Here is an 18003-nt window from a genome sequence, read left to right on the forward strand (position 1 = left end):
GACAATACAGAGAATGGATGGCACAACTGCAGGCTCAGCCCTGGCAGGGCGAGGTCCCCTGGGGCATCCCGGAGGGCTCCCGGCTCGTGCCCATCCCCCGTGGACCAAGGCACGGGTCTCTGCACAGGCGGCTGCACTTCCGCAGCACCAGGCAACAAGCCCCCCCCCCCGGTCAGGTCAGGTCAGAAGCGGCGTCAGCCGACACAGAAGGGTGTTCCCTTAAGAAGAGCGATTCTGCAGTCTCTTGGTCTCCACAGGGTTCAAGTGATGGTGCCGGCTGCCCCTTGGAGAGGAAAGCAGGGCAGAAAGGCCCAAATAAAGAAGGGGGCCAGGGCCCCGTCTCCCTCCCCAGGCCTGCAGGCAGACTCCCCAACGCTGCGGCCGCTGCTTCTTCCAAGGCCAAACAATAAACCTTCGGTTTTTTACAGCACTTACAGCTTCTATGTATAGCCTCTGTTCTTTCCACTTTCCCAGAGGGCAAAAACTAAGCAGCACTTGCAGCTTTGCTAAGACATTCGTGCTTCTGCGCTTCATCCGTATGTCAAAGGTCATACGGGGCAAATGATGTAATAAAATAATTTGTTTTACAAGAAAGCAAACAGTGCACCTATTTCTGTTGTGCTCCCCATAAGCAACCCGGGCTTCTTAAATGGCATTAACATTCCCACCCAGACTGCTTGCGATTGTTCTCCATAGTGTGACTGAAGGACACCTGAGCACATGACTCTGACTGCTGCTGAGTTAGAGCACTGGTCCACCCAGGTTACTCGTCCCTCCTCTGACAGGCACCTGCTCTCCACAGCCTTGGGCCAAGAAAGGGAGGGGCTGTGGCACAGGGGGCTGGCACACAGAATGTGCCCGGTCCAATCCCCGGCAGCATCGCCAGTTAAAAGGGATGGCAAAAGCTGAGACCTCTGCGACCCTGGAGAGAAGCTGCCTGTCTGAGCAGGCGATGCCGACCTCAACACAGCCAGGCTCTGATTCTGTCCAAGGCAGCCTCGTGCCTTGTGTCTGGAGGGGCTTCCCATCACCTGCTCCCTGATCTTTACCCCTCAAAATGCTGCTGCAGAGTGGGGCTTCCTGCACGCAAAACAGAGCCTCCACCCAGGGCCAGATGCAAGTCTGGGGGTACCAACGAGCGTTTCAGGGGGTGAGTTTTCAAGAGGCAGGACCCCCTTCTTCAACTCCCCGAGGCTATGGTGCGTCTCCACCTTCATGAATGCATGCCTCCCCCCGAGCCCTTTATTTCCCTATTGAGACAACCTTACAAATCAAATGATCCTGCAAACTGAATAAAATCATCTTTCAGTTCTCCCTGCAGCCTCCAGCCTAGGCTGTGTCTGGGGAGAATTAAGCACAGGCATACTGGCTGGAACAAGCAAGAGGAAGCCATGGGAGGTGTGTCGGGACAGAACATATATTTAGGACACCATTTAACTGAGAGGTTTTATTCTTTTACGATTAAAACACATGTCCTGAGTAACCACAGGGCCTGCATACCGTCTCCCTGCACTGGCTAGTTCAGCAAAGGAATTAGCCAGCTAAGCGTATTAGGATTAAGTTGTTCTTAAACTGCAGCAGACCCAGTTCTTGAACAGCCACGCAGGTAAGCAGAACCCCAAATGACACCGAAACAGGATGGTCAAAAGAGCCAAACTCCACCGGACTGCCTCACCTCTTCATCCTCCTGCGTCCTGTTTTGTGGCCTCCTGCTAAACTCGGCCGCTTTCTCCGACTTCTCTTCAGCCGCAGCGATGGAGCTTGAAAACCTGCCAAGCAAAGAAACATACAATCCCTCTTGAGCTCTGCAGAGAGCTTCACAGCCCCCCCCCAGGACAGTGCAGGCTCCGGGCACTTTACCACGCACCCTTCCAAAACCTCAGGCTTCTCATAGGATTTGGATCCCACCATCCGTCTCCTGCAGCTCCAAAAGCCTTCCTGGACTGCTTCACAGCACCTTGGAGCAGAAGCCCCCCAGGAACCGGGCCTGAGTGGGGAGGGGAACATGTGCCCCCCACCCACCCACCCCCAGAGCCTGCAGGCAGTTTGGCTCCCAGAAGCCCTTTCTGCACGCCATTTTGCTCCCCGCCCCCCTGCTTCTGAGTGGGAGAAGCGAAACAGGCCAGTCAAAATGGGACCCGTCGTTTCAGGTCATCGGGGTTCAGGGCTTGAGAACACCCCAAACCGAGACAGAATTTTCCAGTCCGTGCCCATCCCCAGCAGCGAGCCTGCAGAAATGGCAAACTATGGAACACTGAATGTGTGGAAACGATAAAACTAATAGTGTGGCCGCAAAAATCATGTTGACTGTAAAAGTCTCCCAAAAGAATTAAGGGCCGTTGTATATTACAGATAATGTCTTTAAAATTATAATGAAGGGGATTCTGGGGAGAAACATCTTTGAAATCTATAATCATCCTGTCCTGTCCCCTCCCCGGGAGTCCTTTGTTTACAGCACTCAGACTCCCTTAGATTCAGGCAGGTAGCCATGCTGGGCTGGACAACATCTGAGCCCAGGGGCACCTTTAAAACCCAGCAAGTTTTATTCTGGGTATAAGATCTGCATGCAAGCACACTTCTTCGAGTATCTTAATTAAACCAGAGAAAACCTAATGAAGAAAAACCTCAAGAAGAAAAGCTAATGAAGAACTGTTCAGATGGAAGGTTTGTGTCAAGCTTTCCCACAACTCACAGTTTTGTCAAGTCTGCAGAAAGTGGTCGGGACCGGAACGACTGGGGGAGACTTCCCGGCCTGGCCTCTGTGCTTTCTGCAGTGAGTTCTTTGATTCTCTGCTGAACATTCAGAGTCCTGCTTTCTTCCCCGGGGCTTTCCGGCTGAGGTTCAACATTCCCTGAAATTGCACCGTTTGCGGATCTGTCCAGCCCATTTGTGGGTTTCTCAACCCCTCTCAAACTCTGGTCCTCAGCGTCTGGATCAGACAGACAGTTCTGTCTGGCTGCACATGGCTCCTTTGGACTTAACGCCGCCCTGCCTTGGACGCGGGATGGCTCCAGGACTTCTTCTGGCCTGGTCTCGGCCTCCATCTCGCTGGCCTGCAGTTCGTCCTGCCTGTGGAGCCGGGGCTCCCAGAGGCATTTTCGGGCCCCGGCTGAGGCATGGGGAGAGTCTTTCTGAGCACTCTGGCACGAAGGGGCCTCCTCGCTGGGGAAGGGCCTTGGATTCAGAATGCTAGCCAAGTCAGCAAATGGGCCGTGACTTTTCAAACCAGACTTGGGCAGATCAGCTCTACCCAAAGACCCGGCTTCGCTCTTTGTCCACCTTCCGGGTGGTCTGACGGAAACCTGCTTGGTGGGTTCGGCACTCCGAGTCTTCTCCTTGCTCTCGGCTGAACAAGACTGCCACTCCACAGAAAGGTCTCTGCTCTCAAATTTTGCCGTAAGATCCATGGACAGGGGCCTCGGCTTTCTAGCCCAGATCTTCTCCGGAACAGACTTTTCCTCCGAAACCTCTAAGCAGCACTGCTTTTGATCCTTTAATGATTCCAGGAAGATGGCGGACACTGGCCTCTGTTTGGGCCTCAGCTGCAGCTCCCAAGGTGGGCTGGCGCCAGCGCTGGGCTCCCTTTCCATCGCTTTGCCCGCCTCCTCAGAAGCACCCGCCAAGTTGTCGCCCTTTTCCAGAGACGGGCACGGATTCCAGGAGATGGTTCCGGTTTCGGAGGAAAGCGCCGGCTGCCTCTGGGCACCTCCTGCTCTGCGGGACGTCTCTGACTTGGCCTCTGCGGCTTGAGAAGGGCTCCACACTGGGGGTGGACCAAGGTGGCCCTTCTCTGGGGTGGCCTTCATCCTGCCCTTCTCGGACGCCCCCGTTTCAAAAAGGATGACCGTATTTGCCTGGGGACTGGGATCGAAGGGCACGTTGGCCACTAGCTGGCTGGGGCTTTTGTCTTCAATCCATGCTTGATCTACCAATGGGGGGACGCTTCCCGTTGACCCCTTAGGCACTGCCACATCTTCAAGGGTTTTGGCAAACACAGGCGGGTTGGGGGCAACGTTACTGGGCCTGAATGTGTGGAAGGGGGGCTTCACTGCCGAAAAAGTATCGGCAGACTTCTCCCGCGAAAACGGTCTGGGAGTCAGGCGTGGCCTGGAAACCACGGGAGGCATGGTGGCTGGTCTCAAAGCACCTCCGAGTCTGCTTCTCTCTTCCAGATCCAGCAGAGACAAAGGACTGGGGAGCTCGCCAGGCTGGTGGCCCAGTTCAGAGAGCGGGCTGGCAAAGGGGGGCGGCGGCTGCCCGTCGCTTGGGCGCTCGCTTCGCGGGGTCAAGAGAGGGAGGGCGGAGCCAACTTCTACTTGCGTGGCCATCGCTCCCATGAAGCAGCCAACGGAGGTCAGATGATCCCATGGAGGAGGAGGAGATGCTAGCAAAACAGCAAAATCAAACTTTAGTTACGGAGCACAACATCATGGTTGCACAGAACCTGTTCCCGTGCCAGCCGGCTTCCTCCGCACAAGCCAGGAGTGCGCCTGTTACGGGGTGCGGAGGGCAACGGCATGGCTGCCTTCACCCCACAACGGCCAGCAGCCCTTTCAGCTGACGCCATGGACCCTGTGCTCACATTGAGACCCACTCACCAGGAGGCATTTCATCTTCTGTGTCTTACCTGTGCTGGAAGCCACCTGGAGAAAGGCAGCCAATAAATGTTTCCCCCCAAAGCCCTCAGAATGGAGCAGGCAACTGACAGGGGTCAGTCCACAAACAGGAGTCAGGCCCAACAGAGAGGGTGGTCAAGGGGTTAACAGCCCTCTGCTTTTGCTGCCTCTCTGCTGCCCAGGGCCCCGGGTGGGGAACGCTGCCTCCTCGTCTTGGGCAGCCCGGCTCCCAGAGTCCCAGCCAAGTTGCTCTCCAAGACCTCTTTAAATCTAAAACCTGCTTCCACTGGATTCCCAGGACCCACTTCACTGAGACACGGGGCTGTTTAAAGGCAAACGGGGAAGGGAACAGCTTCGTCAGACATTACCTGCATGGGGACTTGGCAACGTAGTTCACGGTCCTTTCAGTGCCCTGCCGCTGCGTCAGAGGCCATTCCACAGGGGGTCCCCCCCACACATCCTCCCCACACAGGACGGATCAAGAAGGAACAGCTGCTCTCTGAGTCACCTGTGAATAAAACAGAGCACCCTTCAGAGACCAAGGGAGGTGCTGAGCACACGCAGAGTGGCTTGCATGACTGAGAGCCCAAGCGCGCCACTCCACCCCCTGGCCTGCCTTCTCCTTGGGATTCTGCTGCCCTCTCAAGGGCACGGGGCAGCCCGGGTGGCGGCAGGAAGCACATGCAGCCCAGCAGGGCGAGGAGGGAGGGGCGGCATCTGCCACCACCACCCAGGGAGCGACCTGGGCAGCCGCCGGGAAACACGGTCTTTGAGGACAGCAGGAAGGAGGGCTTCTGGGCCACATCCCTCCCTTAAATGCAAGAAATCATTCAACTTTTATTCCTGTGCAGGAGTGCATGTATAAAAGGGCGACACATGCAGAGAACAGAGTACGCCAGGGTGCGGGCAGGTCCCATGTGAGAGTGGGGATGACACCCAGCACATTTGTTCTCCCCACATGGGAAGACCTCCTATTTATACGCTGAAACAACTACCACACTGAACTCTGAAATTCAACTTCAGCAAGAGAAACACTGGTCTTTAATGCACGGCCTGTCAAAGCGTTCGCTGGATAACTCCAAGACGCCGGTCGTGAAGTCTGCTGACGGCTTGGAATGTTCTCAATCCCCCGTTGTGAGCTGGGCTTTGTGCTCCCTAATCTTGATCACGGCCACTTGCTTTGTGCTGGTAAATCCCATTTTCTGGCGGAAATGCCAGTACGTCGGCGGGGCTTCCATCCAGGGCCACGGAGGCGAGGAGACCCCACAAAGGCCTCGTGCCAAAGCAGGGCCCACGCTCCCCAAAAAGTCTGCTGCAGATTCTGCCCAAAGACTCAGCGAGACACGAAGCCACACAAAGCCCCTCGCGGGACTTGCAGCGCAAAGCGGAAGTGTTCAAAGGCTGCCCGCTGTCCTCGGAAAACCAGGGGCACCTCAGTTCCCAAGCATCACCGTGGAAATGTTCCTTCCAGATAGCACTCAGTGCATACAGGCACTTCCTAGAGACACCGGCTGCTGTCCGTGCAAGGAACAGCCGCTTCCTCTGCACGCCCTCAATGCCGCCCTGCGCCCTGCAGCCTCTCCCAAATCCTCCTTTGTCAGCCAAAGCCCCAAAGCCTCCCACTCCGGTGTGTACCTTAAAACACACACACACACACACACACACACACAAAGAGCGCACACCCTGCGTCCTACTGGTTGTTTCCATCAAGAGAACTTTGTTCTCTGCCACATAATAAAGGTAAATGATTTTTCGAGCCTGTCCTTCCTGGTTGGGTCAGGGCAGGGGCTCACGTTTTCCTGTCCAGGGCCGAAGCCCCCAAGGCAGAAAGGATGGCCAAGGAGGAGAACCGCTCTGGCGGGACACTCTTCCCCCTTCTTCCTCTTGCCTCACCGAGGAGCTCCCTTTTCGTGTTTTCCATTTGGCTTTTCACCCACACTACGTCTCTCAGGACAATGCTTGCTCTTAACCTCTCCCAGCACATCTTCTGCGCAAGCTGAAGGCGAGAGCACAATGGGCCACGGGTGGTGCGGACAGGAGGGCACGCCCTCTGACCTCTGCCCTTTGTCCCAAGCAAGGCAGCCGGGACCTGGGGTCAGCCAGAAACTATTCCGAAGGCTCTCCCCCCCCCGGGACCCCTGGCAACGGCTGCGTGCCGCTGATTCCCTGCCCTGATTCCTTCTGCTCCTTTTAAAAGGGGGACACCTTCTGCAGAGCAGAACAATCTGCTCAGCCAAATCTCCCCACCAGGCAGGCGGTTCTGGGGGCACCACTGCCAGGCCCTTGCCAGGCACAATAAATTGCGGAGACGCACACGCATCCCTGGGGCCCATCCCTCACAGCACAACACAGAGAGGGGCCAGAGGTAGGTGGAGCTTTGCGCTCTCTCCCGATCACGTGCCCTGCCTGGAAACGAGTTTCCAAACTCTGCCGCCACCAGGACCACCTGTACGCGCACCTTCCCGTGCAAGGCTGAAAGAGAGACGGGGTGTTTTAACTGCCGACAGATTCCGAGGACAGAAAATCAGAGAGTGAGGAATGAGAAGACCACAGTCCACAAGGACAGGGAAGTCCCGGGCGCCTCCTCATTCAGGCTCCTGCAGCAAGGACTACCCTGCGGCGCTTGAAATACTCCTTCAGCTCCATGTGCTGTTCCAGAGGCCACAATCTGAAAATGAGCCTCACGGAATGGAAGTGAAATCCAGCTGACACACGAAAACCCTTCCTCCCGTGCCCACCCAGAGGGCCACCCAATGAATATCGGTGTGAAACTGGGCTACTTTGGAGGAGGAGGAGGAGGAGCAGCCCCTGCCGCTGCCAACAGAGGAGGGGGAGGAGAGAGGTGTCCACCTTCTATAGGAATTTATTTTAACTCACGGTGAAACAGCTAATGCTTCGCAGCCTGCCTGCTCCTGCGTGTGGCGTGGCTCATCCCAATACAAAGTCCCAGCCACGCCAAAGGGCCGGCCCTCCTGAAGGTGAAGAGATTCCTTGGGTTAAACATTACAAAGCCATTAAAAGCCCCGCTCCCTTCCCAGGAAAGGAATCCAAGTGAGGCTGCTGGAAACTGTGAAGCAGATGAGATGGAGGGAGCCGGACACTGCCCAAGAAACAGACGCTGCAAATTCAAGGGGTCTCTTCTCTTCCCGTGACCCTTTGGGAGGGCCTGGATAAACCCTAGGGGAAAGGAGCCGCCGGCTACTGAGTGAAGGCCCCAAGCAGGTGGCAACCAGGTGGCAAGGCAGGGGGAGAGGAAGCAGGAGCCGTCTGCGGCGTCACTGGGAAAGGGAATCCACAAAACAGGAAGCAAAGCTGAGGCCTGAGGAGGGCAAGTTATTTATTCCCTAGAGAGAAAAGTGGCCCAGCCAGACACCGGTTCTGCTGCTACTACAAAAGGGACGGAGTTTGGGCCCATTTTGACTCCAGGTTCTTCTTGAATGGACTCTGCAGACTCTGGTTGCCTGCGCTTGAGACACCTGCAGTGTCACACGTACCGCTTTTGCTCTTTAACGAGGCATAAGAGAAGGGCAACTGAGGCTCATATGATGAAACCCAGACAGGGGGGCGGCTTTTCTCCCACCTCCGCACGCCCAACAAGACAGCTCACATCTTCACCCACACTCGCGGTTCTGTGGCTTCCCACAGCTGGCTATGGCCATTGCTGTTCCTGTGACCCCAAAGCAAAATGCAACAGGACCTCAGATCCTGGGAGCTTTCTGATCTTGGCCACCTCCTCCGAGCTGGGCAAAGAGAGCCAGAAGGGCATCCATAGAACCATAGAGTTGGAAGGGGCCATACAGGCCATCTAGTCCAACCTACTCTCTCCCACTGCCCTTGTGGACACGCCTCCCTGGCCGGTGGCAGCAAAGGGGCTCCAGAGACCGAGTGAGAAGGAGGCACCGCTGTGGAACCAGGCCGGTCTGAGGCAGAGGCGCGAGATTCAAGTCCAGGAGCCCCTGAGAGAGCAAGATCTGCGAGGACATAAACTCTGGCGGGTCGATGCACAAGTCAGAATGGCTTGCTCCAACAGAGGCCTTGACCCCGGAAAGCATCTCTCTCGACAGCCTTCTTGGCCTCTCCTGCGGACGTCTGCCTGGTCATCAACTGCGGGCCACACTCCAGACAGGCCGGTGCCCAAGGGCCTCTTCAAGGCTGGCCAAGCGCTCACCTGCTCACCCACCTGTGCCCTGGAGGGAGGGCCCGTTCCCCAGGCCCAGGCGTTGTGGGCAGGGCTCCTCTGGAAGGAGACCAGCAATGAGATCAGACAGCGTGGGGGAGGGCCACCCGGGAGGGCTATTAGATATGCAAAGCAGGATGAGCTATTATTAGGTATGCAAAATAGTAAGCTCTAATGCAGGATAAACAGATGCAATAGGAAGTCAGAAAAGGAAATGCAAGATATTCTAATTCAGCAATTAAGCCAGCCAGGGGATTCTCCCTTTGAAGGCAGCCTGCCTGAGAACAGCAACTCTGGTGGCAACCACAGAAGGATCCCCAGAAGGCTAGAAGGACCGATGGGTCGCCCAGGGTGAACCTGCTGAGGCAGAATTCGTGATCAGAGCCCAGACTGCTTGCCTCTCACGACTGGAAACAGGAGCCCAGGAAACCTCACTCTCTGCACACCCCAATATCCTGCGTGCCGTTGGCTTTAATCCTTTCAGAGATGGGGGGGGGGGGTGTTTGTGTTTGGCTTTAGTGGCTTTTAAGATACGTTTTTATTACGTATGTTTTTAAGCAGTTAGCCACTTGGGTGGTCGGGATGAGGGCAGCCAGGTGGGGAACAACTTTTGCAAACCAATCGTAGATTGTACCTGCTTATCCTGAGCTGGGCTTCACATGAATCCTACTTTGCATCTCTAGCAGCTGCGGGGGCCCTCGCCCACTCTGAGGGACGGCCTCACTCTTCTCATCAGATCTGGTTTCAAACTGGCCTCTCCTTTTTCTTAACTGGGGTCGGCCTTCCGAAGCCGAGGTCGGCTGCCTGCGGCGGCAGCAAAAGAGAGTAAGAGTCCCGCAGCCTCTTCCAGTGAGGCAATGTCTGTGGCTTCCTTCCCACGTTTTCAGGTGAGGCTTTTCGAAAGGCCCCCCTGGCCGAGGGCAGACAGCTCAGGTGACGTCTGAGGGCTCCCAGCACTGAGCAAGGAAGAGGCCAGTTTCCCAGTCTGACCAGAGCCAGCCTCCTTGGAGACTCAGTGGTCCCAGAAGCGAACTCAGGAGGAAGCGCAGAGAGGAAGCGCAATGGGACAGGGCGGCTCCTTTCCGCTCACGCCTCACTCCTTCTTGCCGGAGGACGGCACAGCCTGAGCACAGCCCACAACCCCTGGCATCGACCAAGGGGAGACGGACGGTCAGGGCACGCTGCACGCAGGGGCCGCTCTTCGGAGCGAGAACTGGGAGCCCAGTCGGAAAAACAGGTGGTCCAGCTACTCTTCCAGGTGGGCACAGACTGGAGTAACCCTGAGGAAGCCGGGCAGTGCTTGAGGAGGGCAGGGGGACCCAGGGTGAAGTCAGGCGGATGCAGAGAACCAGGGCTTTCCCATCCTGGTCAAACACAGGGGGCTTTCCCAGGGGGCTGTGCCAGAGCAGGACCCCGGCCACAATGCAACCAGCACAACATCCTCGCGTGTCTCCAAGAATGGAACTGGGAAGAGCACAATCCACACCCATCTTGCAGCTGCAAGCCCAGACGCCGCAGCCCGACCCCCCACCGCCACCCCGCCCAACACCCCCTACAGCATGACCCTTGGCTAGGTCCACCCGGCGTAATTCACTGGCCGCTAAGCAGGGCTTTGTTCTCGGACAGAAGCCTCATTATTTCACAGGGATTCAGCGGGCCAAGAGCACATGTTGCTGCCGAGGGAACCAACGGAAGGGGCGGCCCCCGGGCCAGAGGCTTAGGCCCGCAGTCAGAAGCAGAGGGCGGGCTGCTTTTCCAAGGGTCATGAAAAGGCCCAGCCTTAGGAGCCCCGTGTCCTTGGAGGGGGAGCAGCTCTTTCCTGCTGCTGCGGCCAGACTCCTGGGACGAGTCAAAATCAGCCTGCTAAATCAGATCGCGCTCCGCTTGGGGCCCTGGACAGATTTCCAATTCAAGTCTTTCTGGGAAACTTCTGGTCAGCAGCACACGCTTGGGGGCGAACAGGGGCCTGCCTTGAGCAAGGCCTTCCCGCGGAGGCCGCACCCCATCCCTGCTTTGCACCACACCCACTGCCAGCCACTTTAGGCTGGAAGCTCCCAAGGACACACACCTGCACCTGCTGCAGCCTTGCGTGGCAGAACCATGATGCACGACTCAGTGGCTCTCTGGCATGCCATCCGTGGCTCCTCCAACACCGTTACCAAGCACGGCGCTCGCACTCAGGACAGTGGGCAAGGCTTGCAGGGGGCTCCCACAGAGGGAGGGGTCCAAGCCACCCCATCTCCTGCAGCTGGAAGGGGAAGCATTGAGCCCAGATGCCATTCACCCTAATAAAGAGTTTGGGAGTTTGTCTTGTTCGGGGTCATAAGTCATGCCAGCCCACGAGAAGGGCTATATTTGGTCCAGATAAGCACGTCCCCAGGGGCTGGCTAAGGCCTAACAGGGGTAGGATGAGAAAAACCTACATGCTTAGAGACACTCTGGTATACTAAAAATTATGTGCTAAATATTAACTGTATATCTTATTCTGTTTGCCTCCCTGGTTAGTCCTGGGAAGAATATAGGAATGAGCATCTCTTACCTCAAAAAACCTGTGAGGAGGCAATCCAAAATGGGAAGGGAAAAAAACAGCTCTAGAAGACAGAGCCCCAGTTGGGGTAGCCCAAGCCCCAACCCGAAGGCACAATACAGTGTTTGGGAGGGTGTTGATTCATGGAGTCACAGTGAGGAAGAAGAAGAAGAAGAAGAGCTGCGTTTTCCCACCCCGTTTTTCACTGCCTGAAAGAGTGCCAAAGCAGTTTACCCTTACCCTCCTCGCTAAGGACAGCCTGCAAGGTCGGTGGGGCTGGGCTGAGAGAGCTCTGAGAGAACTGGGACTGTCCCAAGGTCAGCCAGCTAGCTGCCTGTGGAGGAGGAGTGGGGAATCCAACCCAGCCCTCCAGATGAGAGGCTGCCGTTCTTTAACCACCACACCACGCTGGCTCTCAAGAGAAGCTGGTGTGGATTTTACGGGAGACAATCTCACAATTGTCCAGCTGGCACAGATCATGGGGCACTAGTTCTGCCCTCTGCGTCTTGCCAAGGGAGTCCAGGAAAATAAGACTCAAAGGCTCGTGCAGGTATCCCAGTGGGGAAAAGGCGGCCACAATCACAGGGCACACCCAGGCTGCCCCCCCCCAGCACTCCACGCGAGGGGCTTGGCTAAAGAGCAACATGTTCTCTGGTCACCCTTCGGACCGAGGCCGACAATTCCCCACCCCCAGCCCAGTTACGGGCAGCACCCAGGCCGCTGCCCGCAGAGCAGGAGAACCCTAGTGGCACACATTTTGCCTCCATGAGATGCTTTCTAAAATTACCAGCACCTGCAGCATTGTGAACTCCTCAACTGGTCCGACCAGAAAAACGGGCATACCTGTGCCTGTGCCTCTCCTTGTGGCCCTGATCTTGGGCCATTCAGGTTAATGGGTAATTGAGCACCGACTTGTGTGAGCAAATGACTGCTTCCAAGGCCGTCTGGATGCACACAGAAGGAGGCAGAAAGTCAAGGCCCCTGGGGTCCAGATAACCAGAGTGGGGCAGGGGATGGACTAGGAGATGGGAGCCTGGGTTCAAATCCCCTCTCCGTCATAGGGCCTGCTGGGTAACCCTGGGCCAGTCACTCTCTTAGCCGGCCTACCTCACAGGGTTATTGTGAAGATAAAAGGAGGAGGGGAGCTCAAGGAACTCTTTGGAGGAAGTGCAGGCTAAAAGTGGACTTTTATTAAATATAATACATTTATGAGCAAAAGCAACCCGGGTGGTTCAAAGAGTGGGAAGATAATGCGTCCACATCCATCCAGCCCAGTCTGCATGTGGGTATACTGGGACGGGGGGGGGGGGGAGGAAGAACATGCAAGACAGCTGAAAGAATATCCCAGTTACCCTGAAAACATCAGCCACCCTTTCTCTTGCCACCAAGCTGTCTCATAATTGCCACTGGGGAAAAGCATCTGATGACCAATCAATTCCCACATGTTGCAGTCCCGGAATGCTAATTGTTGCAATCAACAGATTACCCTCAAGGCATTTATACCAGTCAAAGGAAGATGCTCAGAAGCATCCCCATCAAGTTGCTCTGAAGGAAGATGCTGCAGGGGGAGGAAGAAAGCAAACACTAAAGCACACAACCTGGAGGCTGCACAGTACCTGCGCCCGGCCATCTGCCACGAACAAAGACTTCCTGCAAGCCAGATGTGATGCAGCACCTGCCGGCCTTCCAGAGGAAATGATTCCCTTCATTCCACAGCAGGCAGGAAATCATCCAACAGGATCCACAGACGCCGTCGAAAGCCAAATGCAGCACACAATTAAGGGACTCGGAGACCAGCCGTGCAAACTTGAGGCAGAGGTTTCATTTGCCAGTTCAGAACATTTGCCAAACACCACCAACAACAACAACACACACACACTCAAGGGGGGCCACAGGACAGAGCCGAGCCCAGCAGCACTTTCAATCCCACCACGGTTAATTCTGGGGTAGCTTTGGGGCTCGTGCGTACTCTGGGCACACAAAAGCTTCTACCCAGAACTGAACTTTGTGGGTCTTCAAGGTGCTGCTGGACTCCCGCTTTCTTCTACTGCTTCAGACCGGAGGGGTCCCCCGCCTGGGGCATGAACCATTTGGGCAGCCAGCGTCCTCCTCTTCTCCGTTTTGTCCTCACCACAACCACCTGCGAGGCTGGTGAGGCTGAGATCCCCTTTCGGGCCCAGCAAGCTCCCACGGCAGCGTCTGACCTGCACCAAGCTCTCCAGAGGGATTGGGCCCCAGGGGCCCTAGGCTGGACCACATCAGAGAGGAGCCAGAAGGACAGAGCTTCTGAGCAGCCCCCCTCCCCCCGAATCATGAAGGACTAGCCCACCCAGAATCAGCCTGCACGAGAGGATCACCTCTCCATGGGCCCCCCCCCTCTCCGTTCAAAGACTTCGGAAGGAGGAGTCACTCCGGAGATCCTGACTTCAGTCTGAGGACAGGGGAACGCAGGCCCAAAGTCGGATGGACCACTGGGCTCCAAGCGGACCACTCAGCCCGGCCGCTGCACCGCTCGGCCTCAGGCAGAGAAAGGTCTTCTGCTACCACCCCCCTCCACTGGAGGGTCTCCACTGGGACCCCCTGCAAGGGAAGCAGAGGCTCCCCCAACCTCATAAGAAGGCGTTTGGCATCTGGGGCCCAAGGGGGCCTGAAAGCGGGTCACTCATGGCCACGTCCAGCACCCAGGGTCAGCTGCTAACCCAGCTGGCTCCTGCACAGTCAGCCAAGCAGGTAACACCTGGACATCCACTGGCGCAACCTGATGAAATGAACATCAGGTAGGCGACCGTGCAAGCCTAGGCAGAGTTGCTCCACTTTAACTCCACTGGCTTCAAGGGGGTTGGACTGGATTTATCTTTCTGTAGGATTGCAGGCCTGAGGGACCCCCCCCCTCCCCAGTGAAGGAAAGCTGACCTCCCCTCAAAAGACAGATGTCTCAGCAAGCCAGAGCCTCACGTGAGGCCGGCAGAGAGCCCTTAGCCACACTGCCAGAGGCTCCAGGGGAAGCGGATAACGCTGCAACAGCAAGAGGCTGAAATACTATTGTGACGTTCACCCAGCAAAGGTTACATCAACTCCAGAGTCACGTTTGGAGGACTGGCTGATGAACCAATTCAGACCACCCCACCCCCTGTCATTTGGACACTCTCCATCCCCACGCGCAGATGCTGCTACCCTCCTCAGCCGCAGACCTGGCTGATCCCTGAAGGCTCCCAGCCCCAGCTCTTGCTCCGGAGACATTTCCCTGGAGGCTCACGTGGCCTCACACACACACACACACACACACCCCGCACGAGTCCCACAACATGCGCCACACATTGTGGTCTCAAGAATGGAGGGAGGGAGGGAGGGAAGAACCGGCCCAATGCCTCCTCACAGGCCGCCAGGAAACAAATGGCTGAGATGCTGGGGGGACCATCAGAGGCAGCAACCCAGCCCAGCCCAGCTGAACCGTCAACTGGCTGCAAGTCAGGCCCCCAAGAGGCCCCCGCAGAACACCCCAAGGGGTCACCTACAGCTCTCCGCTCGGAACAGGTCACTGCCTCATCAGCGACTCACAGCCTCTACGGGATAACGATTGCTCTCTTCACAGGCAAACCTTTTGTCGCCCACAACCAGCCATCGCCTTGGTGTAGCCGTTAAGAGCAGCGGCCTCTATCTGGAGAGCTGAGTTTGATTCCCCACTCCACCACAAGAAGTCCGCTGGCTGATGGGCGAGCCCCAGTTCTCTCAGAGCTCTCTCAGCCTCCCCTCCCTCACAGGGTGCCTGTTGTGGGAGAGGAAGGCAAAGGAGTTTGTAACACGCTCTGGGAGTCCTTTGGGTAGTGAAAAGTGGGGTCCAAAAATCCAGCTCTTCCTCTCTTCATCACCCACAATAATACAACATGATAATACAACAATAATACAACATAAATAAATAAAACATCTAATTCAGACATGGCTCCCGGCACCAGGACTAGCCATGAGCCCAGGTGCCACCTTTGCTGCCCCACAGACCATGATCCGCGGACCTAACCCCATCAGCCGCTCCGTCGGAGGCTCATCCACCTGCTCAGCAGAGGCCAGCCCTGCCCTTCCGCTCTCCCCGCAGGGCAATGGGTCCACCCCCCAGACACGGGTCTCTTGTCAAGGATCACAAGGCGGAGGAACCTGTGGCAGGGAAGGCCGGCCCTCCCGGGGCGCAGGGGGCGACCTCCGAGCAGCCACTTTCTTGCGCTTCAGGAACAGACCCGAGAGGGAAACGGCGGAGTGGCAGGCTAAGGCAACACTCAGACAATGGCACCCCCAGGACTCAACCGGGATATCGGTTTCCTGTCTCGTTCCATAGGCCAGCCTCAGCCCCCGTTCCACCCCCGCCATTTCCCCCCCCCGCCCCCAGGAAGACCCCTCCGCGCCTTGGTTACCTGCTCCCCGCCCCGGGCATTCAGGGGTCCCTGCCCCACCCCCACCCCCACCCCCACCCCCACCCCGCAGTCCTCACCTGGGTCCTCCGCCGGAGACCCGCCAGCGCCCGCGACGCCTCTGCCCGGAGCGCCCCTCCCGCCGCGCAGCCGAGCTTGAGGGCCGGGGGCGGGGCTGGGGCCGGGGGCGGGGCCGGTGCAGCCGAACCCGCTGACAGGCCGGCGAACAGGAGTGGAGGGAAGCGCCTCTGTTGCCAGGGCGACCGCGCCAGAGGCGGGCGGGCAGGAGGAGCCTCCGCTTACGTCAGCAAAGAGGCGGGCCCGGGGGCGTGGTCGGGCGGGGGCTTGGCGGCTCCGGCGGAGCCGGTTCAAGCCCCGCCTACTCCAGCTGGTCGCGGTGCCAGCCTCCAGGCGGGATCGGGGGATCCACGGGATCGCAGCGCCCCCGGACTGCAGAGATCGCGTCCCTAGCAGGGCTGCCCATGGACTACAGTTCCCATGATGCCCTGCCCGTCGGCCACGTGGCGGGATTCGGTGCCGCTTTGCCTCTTGAGGTCTTCTTTAGTCCCGCTGAGGCCACCGCGAGGAGCAGCGCTCTGACCTCCGTCGATGCCACAGAAGCCGCCACGGAGCAACGCCACGTGGGAATGTCCACCCCGCAAGACTTTGCCGAGGGATGACACGCGGCCTGTTTTGGGCTGACTCGGACGGTGGCGCTTGCAGACGATACAGCAACACGCTTGCAGAACTAGGGACCGTGGCCGCTCTGCCGAGCTCCCTGCGGCTTTCAGAAGCGCTGAGCACCCGGTGCTGATGTTGGTTTGCTGCCTGTTGGCCCAGGGTGGGGCAGGGAGGACAGAGGAGAGAGGCCGCCTCCAGCCACCAAGCACAGATAAACACCTGATGTTCAGAGAAGGAATGCCTGCATTGCCCTCCATTTACCTCCCTCTCAAGAAGCCTTTGACACCTGAGCAGGAAGCAGAGAGGTCTTGGCCTTACTGTGCATGGGATCACCCAAGCGGCCTAGGCCAGCTTTAGAGAGCCAGTCTGGGGGAGTCCAGTAGCTAGGAGACCCAGGTTCAAATCCCACCTCGTGCCACGGGGCAGAAGGGTTGGGTATAAATGAATAAAATAAAACAAACCGAAGCCTTAAAAGTCATTGCAAAGCATTACTGAGACTACTGGCAATTGCAGAGGATTCCCTCAGCACAGTCTGTGGATTTGTAACTAGCAGGGGTTTGACAGCAGTGGTGCTGGCCTCAGCAGGATCCGTGCAAGGGTCAGAGCCAGACCACAGGCATGTTCTCCCAAGCCTTTTCCCCCAGCCTCCAGCACAATGATGGTGCAAGACACAGTTTTCATGTGGGGTCTTCAGTAAGACAGCTCCTCCCTCCTCCTTCACCCCGCCCCTTCTCTGGTGAGTTTGCTTTGCTTGCTTTCCCAGCCCTTGGGAACCTGCCAGGAGAAATCCAGCTACCTGATGTCCTCCAGATGCTCCCGCCAAATTTGCATCTTGCTTTGAAATCTTACAGCACTTATGCAAATACGGCCACAAGCTAAGGTAAGATGTCATGTAAACAGGAAGTGCAAAGGAACCTCCGGGGACGAGGACACTCAAATGCCAGTGAGTCAGCCCAGGAATGTGCGGAGGGAGGCTCCAAAAAGGCCAGCCTTTGATGATTTGTAGATGCACCTCTGTGAGTGAGTGTGTGCGTGTGTGCGAGCGCGCATGCGCACGTGCCCAGGAACCACCACTTTGTGAAAACATCCAAAAGTCAGGACGGAAGGAAATTCATCTGCAGTTTCCCTTTTGTTGCCCTGAGAAATTACATGCTTACAGCAGGAGTGTGTGTGTGTGTGTAAGCTGACAGGCTGGAATGTAAAAGTAGAACTCTGCCTGTTGACAATCCAAATTCTGTACCAGGAACAGCCCTGTTATGCAACCCACAAAAATGGTGCAGAGACAACTTGCATATTTTCTTAAATTTTGCTAATTTGTTTTGATGCAGCCAGTCACCAGGAAATGTCTCTGTGTGGACAAAGAATCCCCCCCAGCCTGTCCTGTTTTCACGGGAAGATATTTGCTGCCTTGGGAGCTAGAAACATGCTTCATTTTACATGGAAGTCAATTGTGCAGGAAACGACATTCTTTTGCCAGCTCTCACCAGTGACATAAAGAGGGGGAGAGAGATTGGCACACCCGCCCAGGTGCACTGCCTCTGAATGTGGAGGCTCTTTAGTCGCTGACGCCTCTTGCACTGGCCTGCTCTCCCTTGTGAAGC

The 18003-nt window shown here is 56.9% G+C and overlaps 1 protein-coding gene across 2 annotated transcripts in view; it reads right to left on the minus strand.

Annotated features, from left to right (window-relative positions):
- Positions 1–15895, minus strand: part of KIAA1671 (KIAA1671 ortholog) — a 41058-nt gene extending 25163 nt beyond the window's left edge. The window contains exons 1-4 of one of the 2 annotated variants that reach the window (XM_077308895.1): positions 15802–15895; positions 4986–5125; positions 2693–4385; positions 1676–1769 (exon numbers count right to left, since the gene is read on the minus strand). In XM_077308895.1, the coding sequence (XP_077165010.1) occupies positions 1676–1769; positions 2693–4338 (1740 nt within the window). In that variant the 5' untranslated portion in view covers positions 4339–4385; positions 4986–5125; positions 15802–15895. Of the gene's footprint in view, positions 1–1675; positions 1770–2692; positions 4386–4985; positions 5126–7494; positions 7590–15801 lie in introns of those variants that run through there. The other variant, XM_077308896.1, reaches the window with a different exon arrangement.
- Between the last annotated feature and the right edge of the window lie 2108 nt (positions 15896–18003).

Source organism: Paroedura picta, chromosome 13 (assembly GCF_049243985.1).
Source record: "Paroedura picta isolate Pp20150507F chromosome 13, Ppicta_v3.0, whole genome shotgun sequence".
Lineage (NCBI taxonomy): Eukaryota > Metazoa > Chordata > Lepidosauria > Squamata > Gekkonidae > Paroedura > Paroedura picta.